Source organism: Berghia stephanieae, chromosome 1, assembly GCF_034508935.2.
Source record: "Berghia stephanieae isolate SIO BIC M18660-M18661 chromosome 1, UCSD_Bste_1.3, whole genome shotgun sequence".
In the NCBI taxonomy this organism is placed as follows: domain Eukaryota; kingdom Metazoa; phylum Mollusca; class Gastropoda; order Nudibranchia; family Aeolidiidae; genus Berghia; species Berghia stephanieae.
In genome coordinates, this window is record NC_088360.1 from 122,850,547 (window position 1) to 122,868,276 (window position 17,730).

The window sequence follows — 17,730 nt, forward strand, 5'->3', positions numbered from 1 at the left end:
GATTAAGGCAGTAATGGAATTTTAGTCTATTTAGTCTTGCCGTAGGCGACATGAACAATGTCCACGGATTCTCGCAAATCGGGGCCATTGGCATCGGCATTGTTACTGCAGATGTTTGAATGACTTCTTTGCGATTGATGTGTCGAGAGAGAAAAAAAAAAGAGATTTTTTTTTTGTTGTTGTCCATTTTAAGTCCAGTCATGGTAAAGATAACAAATATTATTCACCAATCTTTTTGTCACATGTGATTTATTTTTCTTAATTTTTATAATGCCAATTTGGCTTAATATACAATCTTGTATTTTACTTATCCTCCTGGTGCGATTTCTTTTTTTTTTATTAATCGTTTTTATAACTGCTGCATGCCTTTGTTCGTTAGTTCTTTTTTAATAATTATATTTATTACGAAGATATGAATAGGAATATAATAAGTTTAATATATTTTTTAAGACTCCGTTGTATGCTAATTTTCGCCAATATAGAATAATAGTGATCAATAAATGCATCCATAATCGCCAAGATGACATCTTCGTTGCTGCATTGTTATTGGTTACCCTTTCTTAGTTTACTATTTGATCGCGTAAATTGTTCTTGCGAAATATTTTATTTTCAAGGGAATTCGTGTTAATCATCATAATATTCTTATAATTATTTCCTTTTTCGTTATACCGCAAAGTTGGACAACATAATTGAAATAATGTCCGAGAAATAGAATGGTATTATACCAAAACGGATTTAAGCACCAAAAAGGCAACACCGATCCCTCATTTCTAAGAATGTGATGAAAGTAATTCCCTCTATCCGATAAAGTTGATGTATTTCTTCCTCTTCTCTGCCCCTCGGAGCCAGTGGCAACGGCATCATAGGCCGGGCGGAAGGAAAGAAAAATCGTTCCTTATAATTGTCCTGTCATAATTTTTGTTGCTGTCAGCGTAATCACAATGATAATGACACCCTTTCTCTTTTTCTTAAAGGTGTGTGGGGGGGGGGGGGGTGAGTTTGTTGATTGGTGAATTATGTCATGAGAAAGGATTGTGGTTTTTTTTTTCAGAAATAGTGTTCTATTTTCTCGTCATTTGGAGACATACAACACTATAATTTGTAAGTTGCTTCATTGCTGGCTGTTCAATCTATTCAAATGACAAAATATTCGACGAGTTGGCGCACTGGTAAGTGTAGCCGCTTCTTCGCTTGAATTAAATGCGTTCGGTACCCTTTCCGGATGGTTTTTTTTTATTTTTTTTTTTTTTTTTGGGGGGGGGGGGGGGGGTTACTACCAAAGCAGCAGTAAATGTATCGATGGGTCCCGATCTGATGACAATAAAGGTGGTTTGTTCATTAAAGCAATAACCAATTTAGGTTAATAATAATAATAATAATAATAATACACATTTATATAGCGCTCATTCTCGTGTAAAACACAAGCTCTGGGCACTTTACAATATAAATATCAATTTTAAGTGAAAAAATAAAAAAATAAAATAATAACAACAATAACAATTCATAGCCAAATCAAGGATTCATATAGAGTCAAGAAAAACAAATACAGTAAAAATGTGTCTTGAGATTCTTTTTAAAAGTAGGTAAAGACTTGCACTCCCTCAGACCACGTGGTAGTTCATTCCAAATCTTGGGGCCGAAACAAGCAAACGATCTATCACCAAATTTTGTTCTTGATCTTTTTTCCGAAATTTTCGTTTGGTCATTACATGATCTTAAAGTGTAATTTTCAAATTTACACATGACCACGTGATCTGTGAGATATGCCGGTGCTATACCAGCCAAACACTTATAAACAAGACACGCTGCTTTGTAATATGTGCGCTTTTCAATGGGCAACCAGTGGAGAGAGGCCAACAAAGGGGTTGCATGATCAAATTTTTTTTTGCCAAAAACTAATCTTGCTGCACTGTTTTGCAGTAGTTGCAATTGTTTAATAGAAGCCTGAGGCAAGTTGACAAGCAGCGAGTTACAATAGTCTAGTTTCGAAAAAATGAGGGAAACAACCAATGTTTTACATGTTCCAATTGCAATATAACTGACGGATCGAACTGATTTTCTTCAATTGAAAGTATAAAGATTTACAGAGAGCAGAAATGTGAGCTGACATTTTCATTTCTGAATCAAAATAGACACCCAAATTTTTCACAGTCTTTGAAACTTTGATCTTTTCACCCCCAATCAACACCTCAAGACCATCATTCACCTTCAACTGCCCTCTATTTCCCACAATCATCACTTCTGTTTTTGACTCATTCATTTTCAACTTGTTTGCATCCATCCACTCTTTCACATCCGTCACACATTCTTCCACACGTTTCACAATATTTTCGAGATTTTTAGTTTTATCAGTAGCATAAAGTTGCGTATCATCTGCATAGAGATGATAGCGCAGCCCATGACCAGTGATGACATTAGATAATGGAGAAGTATACAAAACAAAAAGAATTGGACCCAAAACAGAGCCTTGAGGAACACCAAAAGACAATGTATGTTGACGAGAAAGTTTATCCAAAATCATAACCTGTTGCTTTCTGCCATCTAAATAAGATTCAAACCACTGCAAGACAGTCCCAGACAAGCCAAAGGTTATATTAAGTCGTTTAATGAGAATACCGTGATCAATAGTATCAAACGCCGCCGAAAGGTCTAACAATGTCAGAAGAGAAACAGAACCTTTATCTAAAACATCAAGCAAATCACTCGCAACACAGCACAGAGCAGTTTCTGTGCTGTGGTAAGAACGATAAGCTGACTGAAATTTTTCCCATAGATTGTTTTCATGGAGATGTTGTGAAAGACGTCTGAGTACAACTTTTTCAAGGATTTTAGAAAGAAATGGCAGATTTGAGACGGGACGGTAGTTACTAAGGTCATTTACATTGAGATTTTGCTTTTTTATGAGAGGCTTTACAATTGCATGTTTATAGATATCTGGGACTTGTCCTGAGATAAGTGACTGATTTATAATATAAGTTATGCAAGGTAACAATTCAGGAAGACATAATTTCAAAATATTAGTTGGTAAAGGATCTAAATCACATGACTTCGAGGAAGATGAAAAAATTATTTTAGAAATTTCTTCTTCAGTTGTTTCTTTAAAACAAGAGAATCCCTGTGAACCCGAAAAAGGGTGGAAATTTATATCTTCATTTTGCACGAGGTCCAAATTGTTCCGAATTTTCGATATTTTTCCCGAAAAGAAATCTGAAAATGCATCCGGCTGCTTTTCTACCGGGATATTAGTGGGTAGACACATGCCCTTTTCTTCCCTAAAAGTTCCTTTGAAACAGAGAAAAATTCCTTAGTGTCCCTCACTGATGACAGTTTTGTGTTATAATAGTTTCTTTTTGCTCTTTTGCAGGTGGTTTTATACTTATGCTTTTTTGCTATATATATCAGCCGGTCAATCTCAAGGCCCGATTTTCTCCACGATGCCTCTGCATTCCTTTTTTCCCTTTTGGCAGTTTTTTCACTCTGGTTAAACCACGGAGACGGTTTCCTGGAATTTATTATTCTAGTTGTGTTTGGCGCATGCCTGTCGATGACGTTGCGCAGTACCTCGTCTGTTTTCTGTGCTGATGGTATATCCATTCTTCCTAGTTCCTCTGACAGATTGTTTTTGAAGGAACTAATGTCTATTTTTTTGGTATCCCTAGACACTATCTTGACTTTCTTTGCTTTCTCTTTGATGCATTTGAGAGTTGCCAGAATCAGATTGTGGTCTGAAATTTCTTTTTTGATATTTTTAATTGATTCAACAAGCGAGGGTGTGTCAATGATGAACCAGTCCAAGATGTGCCCCAATCTTTGAGTTGGAGAGGTCACTAACTGAGTGAGGCCATGTTCATTCAGCATATTTTTTATAATTTTAACGAGACTATTCTGATCAACATCAAACTGAATATTAAAATCGCCGATATAAATCTTTCGCTTATTTGATGTGTCTTTTGATACAAAATCTAAAAATTCGTCAGCAAAATCATTCTGTCTCAGTTTGTTCTTTTTGCTTGGGGGTGGTCTGTAGATACAAGTGATTAAAAATGAAATTTGAGGGTAGGTCAATGTGGTTTGGACACACTCGAAACTTTTGAACGAAATTGGCCTGTTTTGTATTTTAGACGAAAGAGCGTGTTTGTATATGATGGCGATCCCCCTCCTGATCGTCCATTTCTTGGGAACGATTCCATCTTGTAGCCGGGAGGTGTCATTTCTTTCATTATAGGTTCATCACCGAACTGACGCAACCATGATTCAGTTATATATAGAATATCGATATCGTGTTGATCTATGACATCGATTATATCGAATGTCTTATTTCTCGATGACTGTGCGTTAATATGGCCAATACAAATGTTATGATTTCCATGACTTGGTCTTGTGTCATTTGTCAATATTTTTGTTAACGTCTGTGGTGGTCGAGTTGAACGATGACAGTTCACTGGACGTCGCGGGACTGTTGTTTCAATTACATGTTGTTTACGTCGACCACCACGTTTACAGACAATCTTTTGTTGATTGTAATGGTGTTCACGTTTGAGGTCGGAATGTGTGTTTTCAATTTGTAAACAATAAAAGCGCAGGGTGAATAAAAGTCCAACGACAGCCGACAGTAAAAATTGGTTGTGAGAACGAGTAAAAATGGCGGGGTCTTGGTGAAACATTGTAAAATAGTCCGAAACAATTTCGATAAAAATGATGTCAAAACCGTATAAAATATAATTAAAGCAATATCACAATGGTATCTTACGTGTTGTACAAAAATCCTTGAATAAAAATTGAATTGAAATAAGACGTGTAAATCCTTGAAATCGGTAAAAATTGAAGAGAAATGTCACAACAACAAAAACACGTCTTGCCTGTTAGGCAACTACACACCGTGTTACCACATATTTGTCTCTAATGTTCGTTTGTATTGTTTGTTGTGTATGTTTATTTCCCTCTTTTTCTTGTTTTAGTTTGGATGTTTATTAGGGATTTTTTTGTTGGGTTTTTTTTTTTGTTTGTTTGTTTGTTTTTCGTTTATATTTTATTTTATTGTATTGTGTTGGGTTTTTTTTTTTTTTGGTAGTTTGTTTTGTTTTATTTTTTGTTTTTTTTTTTGGTTTTGTTTTACTTTTGGTTTGCTTGTTTTGTTTTGTTTTTTCTTGCTTTTTTGTGGGATTTTATTTATTGTGTTTTACCTTTGGTTTTTGGTTTGTTTTGTTGTTTTTTTTCGTTTGTTTTTAGGGGGGCCTTTGTGTGTTTTGTTGGGGTTTTTTTTTTTAGTTTGGTTTCGGAGTTTTTTTGTTGTTGTTGTTTTTTTTGTTTTTTGTCGGTTTCTAAAATAATTTTTGGAAGGGATATTACATGTGTTTATTTTTGTTTTGATTTTGTTTCGTCTAAATGTTTGGCAGACCAAATGTCTCCAGTCTTAGAAATAAAAGAAAACTATTTGGGTTTTCTTCGGTTTCATTTATTTCAAATCCTTTGAGATATTAATTTTGTTAAAAATATGTTTCTGTGCTTTGCCATCGCTTCATTGTCTTTGCTAATTTATTTTTGAATTTACATACTGCGATTGCGTTTTTAACTTTTCAAAATCAGGTATTTGGGGATTCTTTTTTTCTGCATGAAGGAAGATGAGATAAAAAGAAATAATTTATTATGTTGTCAGACAGATTAAATTCAGGCATGTTTCCCTGTCTGGAAGATCAGATGAAATCGGCTGTTTATTTTATTCTGTCAAGCACAGACATAGGACAACAAAATTACACTCCTTTGTTCAAATTGAGGAAGATATAATGTTCACGGCAATTGAAGGAAACGGAAAGAAGGATGGATAGATATAGATATAGATAGATAGAGATAGATATAGATAGATAGATAGATAGATAGATAGATAGATAGATAGATAGATAGATAGATAGATAGATAGATAGATACAGATAGATAGATCGGTGAATGGATGTATGGATAGATAGGTAGACAGACAGACAGACAGATATATAGATAGATGAATAGAAAGTACGAGAAGGAATGGGTTTGGAGCTTAATGTTGAAATGAAGCTGAAAAGATGTGTTAGGTTCTGTGATAATGTTCATTATGATATTAAATGAAAAGAAACACACACACACACACACACACATATATATATATATATATATATATATATATATATATATATATACGTATAATAAAAAGAACTGAAAAGGCGTACTCTCGAAAAAAAATAGAGCTTTTATATAGCGCAATATATCCACTAAATGTGCTCAAAGCGCTCTACTAAGAGTCCCTGAAGTAACGTGTAGAACGAGGCATGTTAGGCTAAATTAATTTTTTTTTTCAGACAAAGACAACGCTTTTAACGGCCAGGTACTCATTTTACACTTGAGTACGGTGAGAGAATGTGAGTAAATAGCCTTTTCTAAGAACTCAACTATGCACCGAGCGAGGCTCGAACCCAGGATCTTCCGATTCGAAGGCGAGCGTCATAGCACATAGCCGCACATTACTAGCATTTCAGTACGTTTTTTTGTCGTACTAGTTTTTAAAAAGAAAATAGAAAGTAAGAATCACTATCTCACGACATGAAGAGTCAAGCTTTTCAGTTTCAAGCATAGTAATATAAAAAGGTTTTATTCTTGGCAAGTCCATACTTTTCCGTGCTCTTCACTCTATAATTTTCATGCCTTTCTAAAGAAGGAGAGTTCTATTGTTGGTTCCACAATGCCTTTTGGTTCGATGGTATTCTAAACACCATACGACACGAGGGTCAAACGTGACAGACTAGAATTTTATAACAAAAACGTCATATGGTTTTCTCCTTTTGATATTGATCGATAGCAATCTCTCTCTCTCTCTCTCTCTCTCTCTCTCTCTCTCTCTCTCTCTCTCTCTCTCTCTTTTTCTCTCTCTCTTTTCTCTCTCTCTCTTTTCTCTCTCTCTCTCTCTCTCTCTCTCTCTCTCTCTCTCTCTCTCTCTCTCTCTCTCTCTCTCTCTCTCTCTCTATCTATCTATCTATCTCGTTCTCTTTGTTTATAATATGTAATTACCCCTAATTACGAACGGTGGAAAACGCCTCGGTGATATGACAGGTGAGCATCGGGATTTGAGAAAAACAAACCAGAATTTTATGCTATCGCACAGTGACGAATCGCCCTTTTTAAATTTTCGCAAGAAAACGTTAACTTTAACTTCGTGTGCAAATCGATTGAAATAACCCCCCCCCCCCCCCCCCCCCCCCCCAAAAAAAAAAGCGTTTATTAAGTCTAAGATTTCGATTCTATGAATTTTAACGAGTTGAATTGAGGGTCATTTGAATCGATTGACGTACGTATGTGAGAAGAGTTCACTGGTCAGAATGGCGTTTTGGAAAGGTACACGACAGCATAACATCATTTCTGACATAATGCGAAACTTTTTTTCCCGTTGACAATGCCTTGATAGCGAGGAGAAAAACAAGAGATGGGAGATAACATTGAAAAACAATGAAATAATTCCAAGTTTCAAGTTTTGTTGTTGTTATGTTTTTGTTTGTTTGTTTATGTTGCTGTTTTTTGTGGGGTTTTTTTAAATTTTGTTGTTGTTGTTGTTGTTGTTTTGTTTAAAGGGGGGGTGGGGGGATTTTGGGGTTTTGTTTTTTGTTGTTTTTTGGTTTGGTTTTGTTTTGTTTTTTGGGGGGAGGGGGTTTGTTTTGTTTTTTCTTTGTTTTGTTTTTTTTTTTGTTGTTTTTTTGCTTTGCATTTTAGGATTCTATTCGTTTGTAATTGAGCATATTTTTGGATTATATTATGAATAGTAAAAATTTGGGCGAAAACAAAAGTGCATGATGAATAGATATGAAAATTAGGATGTAAGATACAGTGCAGGATAAAGCCTGACTTCAATAGGTTGATAGGGTCGTTGTAATCGATTGATATTTGAGTTGAAAGTTTTTCGGCCAAAATGAAAGAAGTTATGCGTTAAAATCAATTTGCGCTGTATTGGCCTTGTGGTATGACATTCACCTCCGGACCTTTGTTCGAGTCCCACTCTGGGCGGTGCAAAGTTGAGTCCTTGGAAAAGGCTCTTTACTCACACACTCTTACCGTATTCAGGTGTAAAATGAGTAAATGGTCGGTTTCTATTGAGGGGAGGGGGGGGGGGGGATTTTATAACGCCATATATGCTGATGTCTCGTCCTGCCTTTTAAATGTTGCTACTGTTGATTTAGGGGATTTTGCGCTATATAAAAGCTCAAGTTGGGTTTTTGACTACACGTCTCCCTTTTGTTTAAATTTTAAGCGTTAATATTAAATTGAATGTTACAGTATTTACATTTTATCCGGATGAGTAAATAAAAATTTACAGACATGGATAATTTCTAAGTATTGGTTATTTCTGTCGTATGCCTAAGGCTGTATAGAATAAAAATTGAGTAAATATTCAATATAGATAGTATGCAGATGACGTCACTCAGGCCTTTGTTATTGTTTTTGCCATCCGCGTTTGTGAGTTGTTCTCACTAAACTGTATTAACCAGACTATAAAAGTTCATGGTTACACAGAGTTTGTGTGTTGGTCCGTTATACTTCCGGATGGCAATGTTGTGAACTCCTTGGCCGAGCGCATTCTATTATAAGGTGAAGTGCTAAGCATGTGGTGTTCCGGTCTGAATTTCATTTCCAAAAGTTAAATTTTGATCTATTGTTACTTATTTTAAACTACTCAATATTTTTGTAACATGGATCGAACCAGATACTCTTGCGTATAAGACGACTGATTTATCTACTTTCACCGGGGGTCCCTATAGCTCAGTTGGTAGAGCACTCGCTTCACACGCAATACGACCGAGATCAATCTTGAACGAAGTCGAGATTTTTTTATTTTTTTGGTTCTGACCCCTTTGTCCACCCAGCAGTTATTTGATAGCTGAGTCTTTTAGATCTAACCGAAAGTACTTTGTGATAGACAAGTGTCCTATCCAAAGGGTGGGGGGGAGCAAGCAATTTATATTGTCCGTTTCACGCTATAGAAAACCGGGATAAACTCCGGCTCCATTGGCCTAATGGTTCCGAAGGTCTGCCTACCTTTCAGGTCCTCAATCCATATAATATAACGATACAAAAACTTGATGAATATTTCCCTAAGCACTCCATTGTCACGACCGCTGCAAGCGATTACTTGCCTAGGTATCCATTAGGATATTTCTTGTTCTTTATTATAATTGATTAAAAATGACAGCGGGAGAGGAAGATTAAACGTGAATAAGCCATTGTCGTTATTGAATGGCTGCTGATCTTCTTAGTCTTAGTAGTGACCAGGTTATCATTAATCTTGGTGAGCTCATTGTGTTTGATACTGACAATGATGATGGACTGACAACATTTTGTAAGCAACCTTTGAGAACGATCATATAGTAAAGATAAATATGACAGCATTAACAATAACAACAGTGACGATAATGACAATGATAATAGTATGTTACTGATTATGCGTTTTGATGAAGCTGATGATGATGATGACGATGACGACGATGATGATGACGATGATGATGATGATGATGATGATGATGATGATGATGATGATGATGATGATGATGATGATGATGGAAGAGGAAGAAAACGGTGATATGTTTCTTGTCTTGTTCCTTTTTTTTTCTTGGATTAATAGACTTTTTAATTTATTTTTTTTAATGATTTTTTGGGGAGTTTTGTTTTGTTTTGTTGTTTGTTTTATTTTTGGTATGTATTGTTTTGATTTGTTTTGTTTTTGTTGTCCTTGTTGTTTTGTTTTGTTTTTTGTTTTTTGTTTGTTTGTTTTTTATGTTTTGTTTTGTTTTTTTGTTGTTTTTTTTTTTTTTTTTTTTTGTTGATATTATTCGCTAACATCTCATTTATGTCACATTTGCCACAAATTAGATTTGATCTAGTATTAGGAAAGATTGGAAGCAAAATGGGTGAACTCTGACACATGCTTCAAATAACACAATAACAACAACAACAAAACGCGAGCTTAAATATAGAGCACTCTTCACTCAATTTTAATGTGTTCAAAAGCACTTTCCAATCAACAGTTATCGCGTTGCATGAATATATATATATATATATATATATATATATATATTATATATATATATATATATATATAATATATATATATATATATATGATATATTATATAATTATATATATTTATTATATATTCAGTGAATGCGATAACTTTGATTGGGTATATATACTATATATATTATATATATATATATATATATATATATATATATAATATATATATATATATATATATATATATATATATATATATAATATATATATATATATATATATATATGATATTAAGGTGGATAGCGCTTTACGATAAACTTGCGTCCTGTCTTGAGAGTAACAAGTAAATGCTACTGACCACTTTGGGAAACAGTCTGGTATCAATTTCGACTCCATAGTGGTTGATGGCTAGCTCCAAACGACTACACTACATAGCTGGTATTAACACTAAATAAATATATCTCGTTTTACCAGGTGTGATGGCCGTCAGAAATGCGAGATGATGGTCAATAATCAGGTTTTCTTCCATGACCCTTGCCCTTCGACCTCCAAGTACGCAGAGGTCAAGTACAATTGCCAGATGGGTAAGTGACACATCCTATTAATTAAGTCCCGTGGCTTCCAGGTCCACTGATCTCTGCTTGAATGTCCCCTGCCTGGGATCGCTTTTATTAAGATCCGAGTCAGATCATTTTTTCTTTCCCTGTTTTTTTTCCTTCTTTTTTTTTATTATTATTTTTTTTTTATTTCATAGCAAAATTATAGTCATGAATGAGGATGATGATGATGATGATGATGATGATGATGATGATGATGATGATGATGATGATGATGATGATGATGATGATGATGGTGGTGGTGGTGGTGGTGGTGGTGGTGATGATCAGTGATGATGATGATGATGATGATGATGATGTGGTGGTGGTGGTGGTGTGGTGGTGGTGGTGATGATGATGATGATGATGATGATGATGATGATGATGATGATGATGATGATGATGGTGGTGGTGGTGGTGGTGGTGGTGGTGGTGGTGATGATGATGATGAAAATGGTCATGAATAGTGAGTGATTGAAGAATGAGAGGAGATGGGCAGGTGGCGTGCAATGTATTATAATTTGTTGTTTTTTGTTGTTGATTTTTTTAAAACATGAGACTACTAATAAAAGTATTCAACTATCCTGTTGAAATCTTTAGTCTATAATATATCACGCTATTAAATCAGCATTTGAATGCAGCATGCGTGTGCTAGTGTATTTTGTGCATGGACTCCTGTTTCCTAATTCTCTTTCCTATATTTTCAACAACAATAACAAAATGTTTTAATATTTATATCCACTTTAATTAGCTAGCCGAGAGTATCATATAATTTATGTTTAAAAATAGGGTTCCATGCTGTAAATAATTGAAAAAGGAAAAAAGAAAAAATGATAATTGATGGAACGAAGATGAAGTCACTCAGGCCTTTGTTATTGTTTTTTGCCATCCGCGTTTGTGGGTAATTCTCACTAAACTGTATTAACCAGACTATAAACGTTTAAGGTTACACAGTTGTGCGTGTTGGTCCATTATGCTTCGGGATGACAATGTTGTGAGCTTCATAGCCAAGCGCATACTATCTATACCCAAAGTGCCACCGAAAACTAGCGTCGTATCCAAAGAATAGCAAGCAATTGCTGTTGTGCGTTTTACTCTATAGAAACCGGGATGATCTCCGGCTTCATGGGGCCTAATGGTTCTTAATTAATACCAATCGTCTGATGAATGTCTGTTGATGACACGCCATGGGAATTGATTCCATTCTATTAAAGTTCTCGGAAAGAAACTACGAAGTGAGAGTCAATGAATTTGAAAGCGATCCCTATATTATTGTTTGACAGCGCCGAAATTAATAACTTTATAACTCTTTCAGTAAACACATATCTTAGATTCTATTTCTTTCTTTGCCTTGACCATTCTCTGAGCATTTTGTACTTGCATGCTTCTTTACTCCCCATCCTTCCCGACAGAAGCCCCTTCCCGTAACGCCACCAACCCGAACACTGGCGTGAGAGATGACACCGACAAGCCACGGAAGACGAACAGTAAGTATATATCAATGTATTTTAGGGAATTGTTGTGCGTGTGGTATTAAAACCCATACTCCGTTTATCAATGGATTAAAATCGACGTGCACAGAATACTTGCAGGTCTGATAACAGGACGCAGTGCAGTGATGAGCTTGATTTAACATTGGTGTAAGGGACAATTTTTTTTTCCCCGTTGATTTGAGAGGATTTCCATTACAACAATGAGCTCATAACAAAGTGGGTTACCAGACCTGCAAATAAGTAAGTACACGTCAATTAAAATGAATCCCAAACTTGCCGAAGTCCCAACCTGGGATTACGTAGAGGTCTCGAGTTTTAAACTTATAGTACTCTCGGATTAAAGACTTTTGAGAATTAATTTATCTGGAGTCCATATAATATATTCTGAAAAAGTGTGACGGGAACAGTGCCAGACAAAGCAAATAAGAAAAATACAAGAGGAGTTAAGAAGATCTTTTAAAAAAAGAATTACACACACACAAAAAAAAACAGCCTGCCTCGTTTGTCTGGCACTGTTTTCCATACACACATTTTCAGGTCTTTATCTTACACCAGTGCTAGCTTCCTAATTTGTCGCATAGATATTATCTATTCATAAATGGAGTAAAAAAAAATAAATTTAAGTTTATATTTTATTGTATATCGGGACTCATTTCAGCATTGATGTGTAAAGAAATGGAAGTAAATGAAACTGAATAATTATACTTGAATTATTCCTCATATTTTATTACTTCATCGAAGAAGAGAGGTGCCACTCCAACATGGAAATTAGTAAATTAGCTAAAGGTTAAATTTAATAATAAAAATGGCTTCGGCCACGACGAGTATCAATTAAGATATCACGTTTTGTAAGCTCAGCCATACAATCCTTTTCAATTTACCCTTTTGTGAGTAATTATTATATCACTCTAGACTTCGGGCAGCATGTTGTCGTTCTCTACTAGAGATGAGAACGCACCAAGCGAATCTCGTATCTTTTAAAATCCATTTTAATGCTAGAGAGGGGATATGATTCATCACCAAAAAAAAAATCCCAAGAAATACCTTATCACATTATGTGCTGGTTTTGTCCCGTTCAATTAGAGATTAACTCTCTCTCTCTCTCTCTCTCTCTCTCTCTCTCTCTCTCTCTCTCTCTCTCTCTCTCTCTCTTCTCTTTCTTTCTTTCTTCTTCTCTCTCTCTCTCTCTTCTTTCTTTCTTTCTCTCTCTCTTTCTTTCTCTTCTCTCTTTCTCTCCTCTCTCTTCTCTCTCTCTCTCTCTCTCTCTCTCTTCTTCTCTTTCTTTCTTTCTCTCTCTCTCTTTCTCTCTCTCTCTCTCCCTCTCTCTTTCTTTCGCTCTCTCTCTCTCTCTCTCTCTCTCTCTCCCTCCCTCCCTCCCCCAAACACACACGGACACAGACACACAGCTCACATATTCACACACAAAGACCCAGGGAGAAAAAAAAGAGAGATATATACAAACACTTCTGTTCTGTCTATATAATTAAGGAATGTTATGGAAGAAGTCTGGGTGTCAGAAAACTGTTATCAACGGGACTGGACTCCGTCCCAATGCTTTTTGAAATGTTGCTATACACATATTATTATCACAGCAAAGATAATATCACTAAATTACACGTCTTCAGAACCCATTCAATACATGTAATCAATCGACTGGTCACTTGCTTGTGTGGAATACCCGAACTAGTGCTCTTTTAGTTTGGTTAATGAATATTCATGAGTGACTCAGTGTGAGCTTTTGTTTCATGCTTTGATTTGATGTTGTCATCAAAATATGATAGGAAGCACGTACAGCAACCAAACCCAAACGACATGCTGAATAATAAAAATGTATACTTTGATAATGATAATGCTAAAAAAAAAAACAGGTGTATACTTTGATGGTGCTTGAATGTAGAACTGGTGGTAAAATCAACGAATACTTTAATGTGATATTAATTTTGTAAGTATTTAATCTAAACAAATTGTAGGGCCTATATTATCTTTTATCAAAATAATCAGTTAACATAATACTGTCTCTGTTAAGCCTCGTGAATCGCCACTCATAAACTATTTATAGACATAAAATTGAAATCCCCCAAACCTCATCAATTTTTCATCTTTTCATCTTTCTCCTTCGTGTTCCCTCTCTACCCCCTCCTAGCGGAGGAAGCGCAGCCATCCGGTAAACACTTGACTGTCATCGTCATTTTCATCGTCATCATCGTCAATGTTTTACATATTTCCCTTGTTTTTTTATTATGTTGTTTTTTGTTTTGTTTTTTTCTTGTTCTTTTTTTTTTTTTTTTTTTTTTTTTTTTTTGTTGTTGGTTCTTTATGATGATATTGTTCAGTTTTGTATAACTTTTTCTATATTTTACCCAAATTGTTCATAGCTAATAATTATCTCCTTTGTGACACCCTGGTGAAATCCCATTACTTTGAACAGACATTCTCGTCAATATTTTAAGATTCCTGCAGAGTTGTGGAACATTGCTTAGAAATTGTTTTGTAATTATGTATTGTTGGTGTTTTGTCGTTTCTGGCCTTGCACTTTGACAAAGCGTTTGCGCATGCGTCGATTTGTCACATTTTTTTAAATATTTTTTTTCCATCATAACATTGCATGATTCGAAATATGATGAAATGAAAAATATTTGACCCGCGATAACTTGGTATCATGTTCGAATAGACCAGATGATGATAAATTTTTTTAGTCAATTTTTTTTTTAATGAGATATTTCTGGGTATGGAGGTTAACCTTTGAGAAACAAAAACATTTCCTCACTGAAGGCTATTTTTAAAAAAATTATATAACGTGGGCTCAAAATTCAGTTTTAAGCATCATGGCCATCCCGACTTGTGACCATCTCGAATCGATTCGTCGCATAAGAATGATATAAAATAAAAGAATTCCTTTTAATAAGCTAAGACTTACTTACTTACTTATCCGAACCATTCGGTCTTGTGCCATGACGTAGAAGTTTGTAGACGTCTTTTGTAGTTGTTCCAGGTGACCATAAAATGTGTTACTGATGCTTGGATTTGGTGGGAGGAATGTGCATCTCAGGTCTTCAAGAGGTTGACATTCAAGCAAGTGGTGTATTACTGTTTCATTGTGGTGTTGACATAGGGGGCAGGAAGGGGATGTGTCTTTTGTAATTTTGCTTAAATGGCTATTGATCGGTATGTGTTGTGTTCTTAGTTGAAAGATGATGCTTTGCTGGTATCTTCTGTGCTTATTTAGGCTATCTAATAGGCTAAGACAACTCTGTCGAACTAAAAAGAATTTTTGACAAAAACAGAACTTTTTTACATTTAAACATTTTTTGGCCACAAAACTCGCCCAAATATTGATCTTGCTTACTTGAAGTTCCGGGTTTGCGAGTTTTTCATAGAATGATGGTCATTTTAATAGATCGATATTTAAAGGGCGTGTTATCAGGTCCATTTTTATCATGTGTAATTTCAGAGTACGGCGTTGCTCGCGTAAAATTGGGTGAAGTTTATCACAACAACTGACTACAACAAGCCCATAAACGGATAGTGAAAAAGTCGCGTGCTACCATATAAATTGGGACGCTTTCCAATGACAATGAGGCTCCATTAAATATTTGGCATGGAAATATTCTCATTTCCTTAAGTGTCTTATTACCAAGTAAAATAGTCTCCTGCCGCTCCCACCCACACCACTCTGTGACAAACAAAAACCAACCGGAACGAAGAAAAATCGCTATGGCAACAATATTTTGTTTGTTTGTTTGTTTTAAGTCTCGAGTGTTGCATGGATTATCCCGGTTAAAGACGTTAAAGATTGTAAATATAATCTTTGCAAGTAAATGGTATAACCAGTTACAATCTTGTTAGGGTCATTTTATTTTGATGTCAGAGGCCCTGCTATACGTTTTGATACACTTTTACTACTTTGTGGCGTTTGGCGACCTGCCCAGAAGATCAGTAGAATGGACGAAAGATGAAATCCAGTTAATTAATTCCAGTAAATGTTATAATTGGCTGTTACTGTTTGTCCGTATCATGAAGAGAAAAATGGATGTATTTGATCTTGTGATTTTTATAGCCTTTTATATTATTATTTTGTTTTTGCATTTAGATGTCTTTTGATGTCTTTTGTATGTAGTAATAATGTGTGCATTATCATCATCACCACCATCATTTTCGTCGTCCTCGTCTTTATTATCATCATCATTTTCATCACCATCATCATCATCATCATCATCAACCATCATCATCAGCACCATTATGGTCGTCGTCCCCATCGTCATCATCATCACATCATCATCATCTCCACCACCATTACCATTATCATCGCCATCACCATTTTCGTCTTCGTTGTCACCATTTTCATCACGACTATCACTGTCATCAAGTGCAGCAGCATCGTCATCGTCATCGTTATCACCACGTCATCGTGTTTATTTTAAATATCGTTGCTACCTTCGCCATTGTTGTCGTCTTCACCCCCTCCAACCTCCCCCTTTCCCCCATTCTCGCTTTGGGTCCGTAAACAATGCCAGAACAAGGCACATCTATTATTTGCCACAGTCAGAATTTTATTACTATTATTTTATCAAACAGACTGTATATTACTATTTATTCATTACTTTCTATTACGTTGTGGAAGCTAGAACTCACAATTAGGGACAAGTCACTGTTTCGTAAATTTATTCTTTCCCTCAATTAGACAACTAGGCTTAAGAGATTGTTATCTACGCTATATGCATTCCACATACTGTATTATTATTTTTTATTATTATTGTTATTATTATTATTATTATTATTATTATTATTATTATTATTATTATTATTATTATTATTATTATTATTATTATTATTATTTCTTCAAAAACCATGTTGATTGATTTTTTACAACCTGCATTTCAGCATTTTCTGCTGCAGTAGGAACTGCTATTAACTCAATTTTCGTGATTTTGATCTCTTTACACAAGTACACACTATTGCTCACACATACACTCACACAAACGCGCATGCGCGCGCGCACACACACACACACACACGATCACACAAACGAGGGCGCATTGCTCTGGCGATTGTTTATCACCTCCCTATAATTATAAGATAATTATCAATAATATTTTATTTAATCATCCTAACTGTGCTATGAACCCAGTTTTACATTGATTAATGTCAGTCTGTTTATGTTTTGTTTTGCTTTGTCTTTTTTATTTTTTTGTTGTTCTGTTTGTTTTGGGTTTTATATTTGTTTTTTTTTTTGTTTTTTCTTGCCTCTTTTCTCTTATTTGCGATTGTTTGTTTTGGTTTGTTTGTTGTCGGTTGTTTTGTGGGTTTTGTTTGTTTGTTTTGTTTTGTTTGTTTGGGTTTTCTTTTTTCGTTTGGGTCGGCGGAGGTTTTTATGTAAGTGCATCATTTGTCTGTATGTTTAACATAACATAACATAACATAACATGTGGTATAGGGCAAAATAGGATAAGATCCTTTGAATGCCCTTAATATTAATTAGTAATGCCATAAATCTATTGATTAAATATTACAATAACGATACACGTGGTAAAGATAGTATTTCAACTTAAATGTACTCATGTGGTGTACAAACATATATCTTTAACCGTGACATGCAAAGCGCACACACAACCACA

General features: G+C 35.1%; 1 protein-coding gene across 21 annotated transcripts in view; it reads left to right on the forward strand.

Moving 5' to 3' along the window:
* The window catches only part of LOC144962955 (adhesion G protein-coupled receptor L1-like), a 260,806-nt gene that overhangs the window by 202,240 nt on the left and 40,836 nt on the right, over nucleotides 1–17,730 (forward strand). For 9 of the 21 annotated variants that reach the window (XM_078896427.1, XM_078896413.1, XM_078896421.1 and 6 more), the window contains 2 exons: nucleotides 10,501–10,610; nucleotides 12,035–12,109. In XM_078896427.1, coding sequence (XP_078752553.1) covers nucleotides 10,501–10,610; nucleotides 12,035–12,109 — 185 coding nt within the window. Of the gene's footprint in view, nucleotides 1–10,500; nucleotides 10,611–12,034; nucleotides 12,110–14,258; nucleotides 14,280–17,730 lie in introns of all 21 variants that reach the window. The other 12 variants (XM_078896416.1, XM_078896408.1, XM_078896420.1 and 9 more) reach the window with 4 other exon arrangements.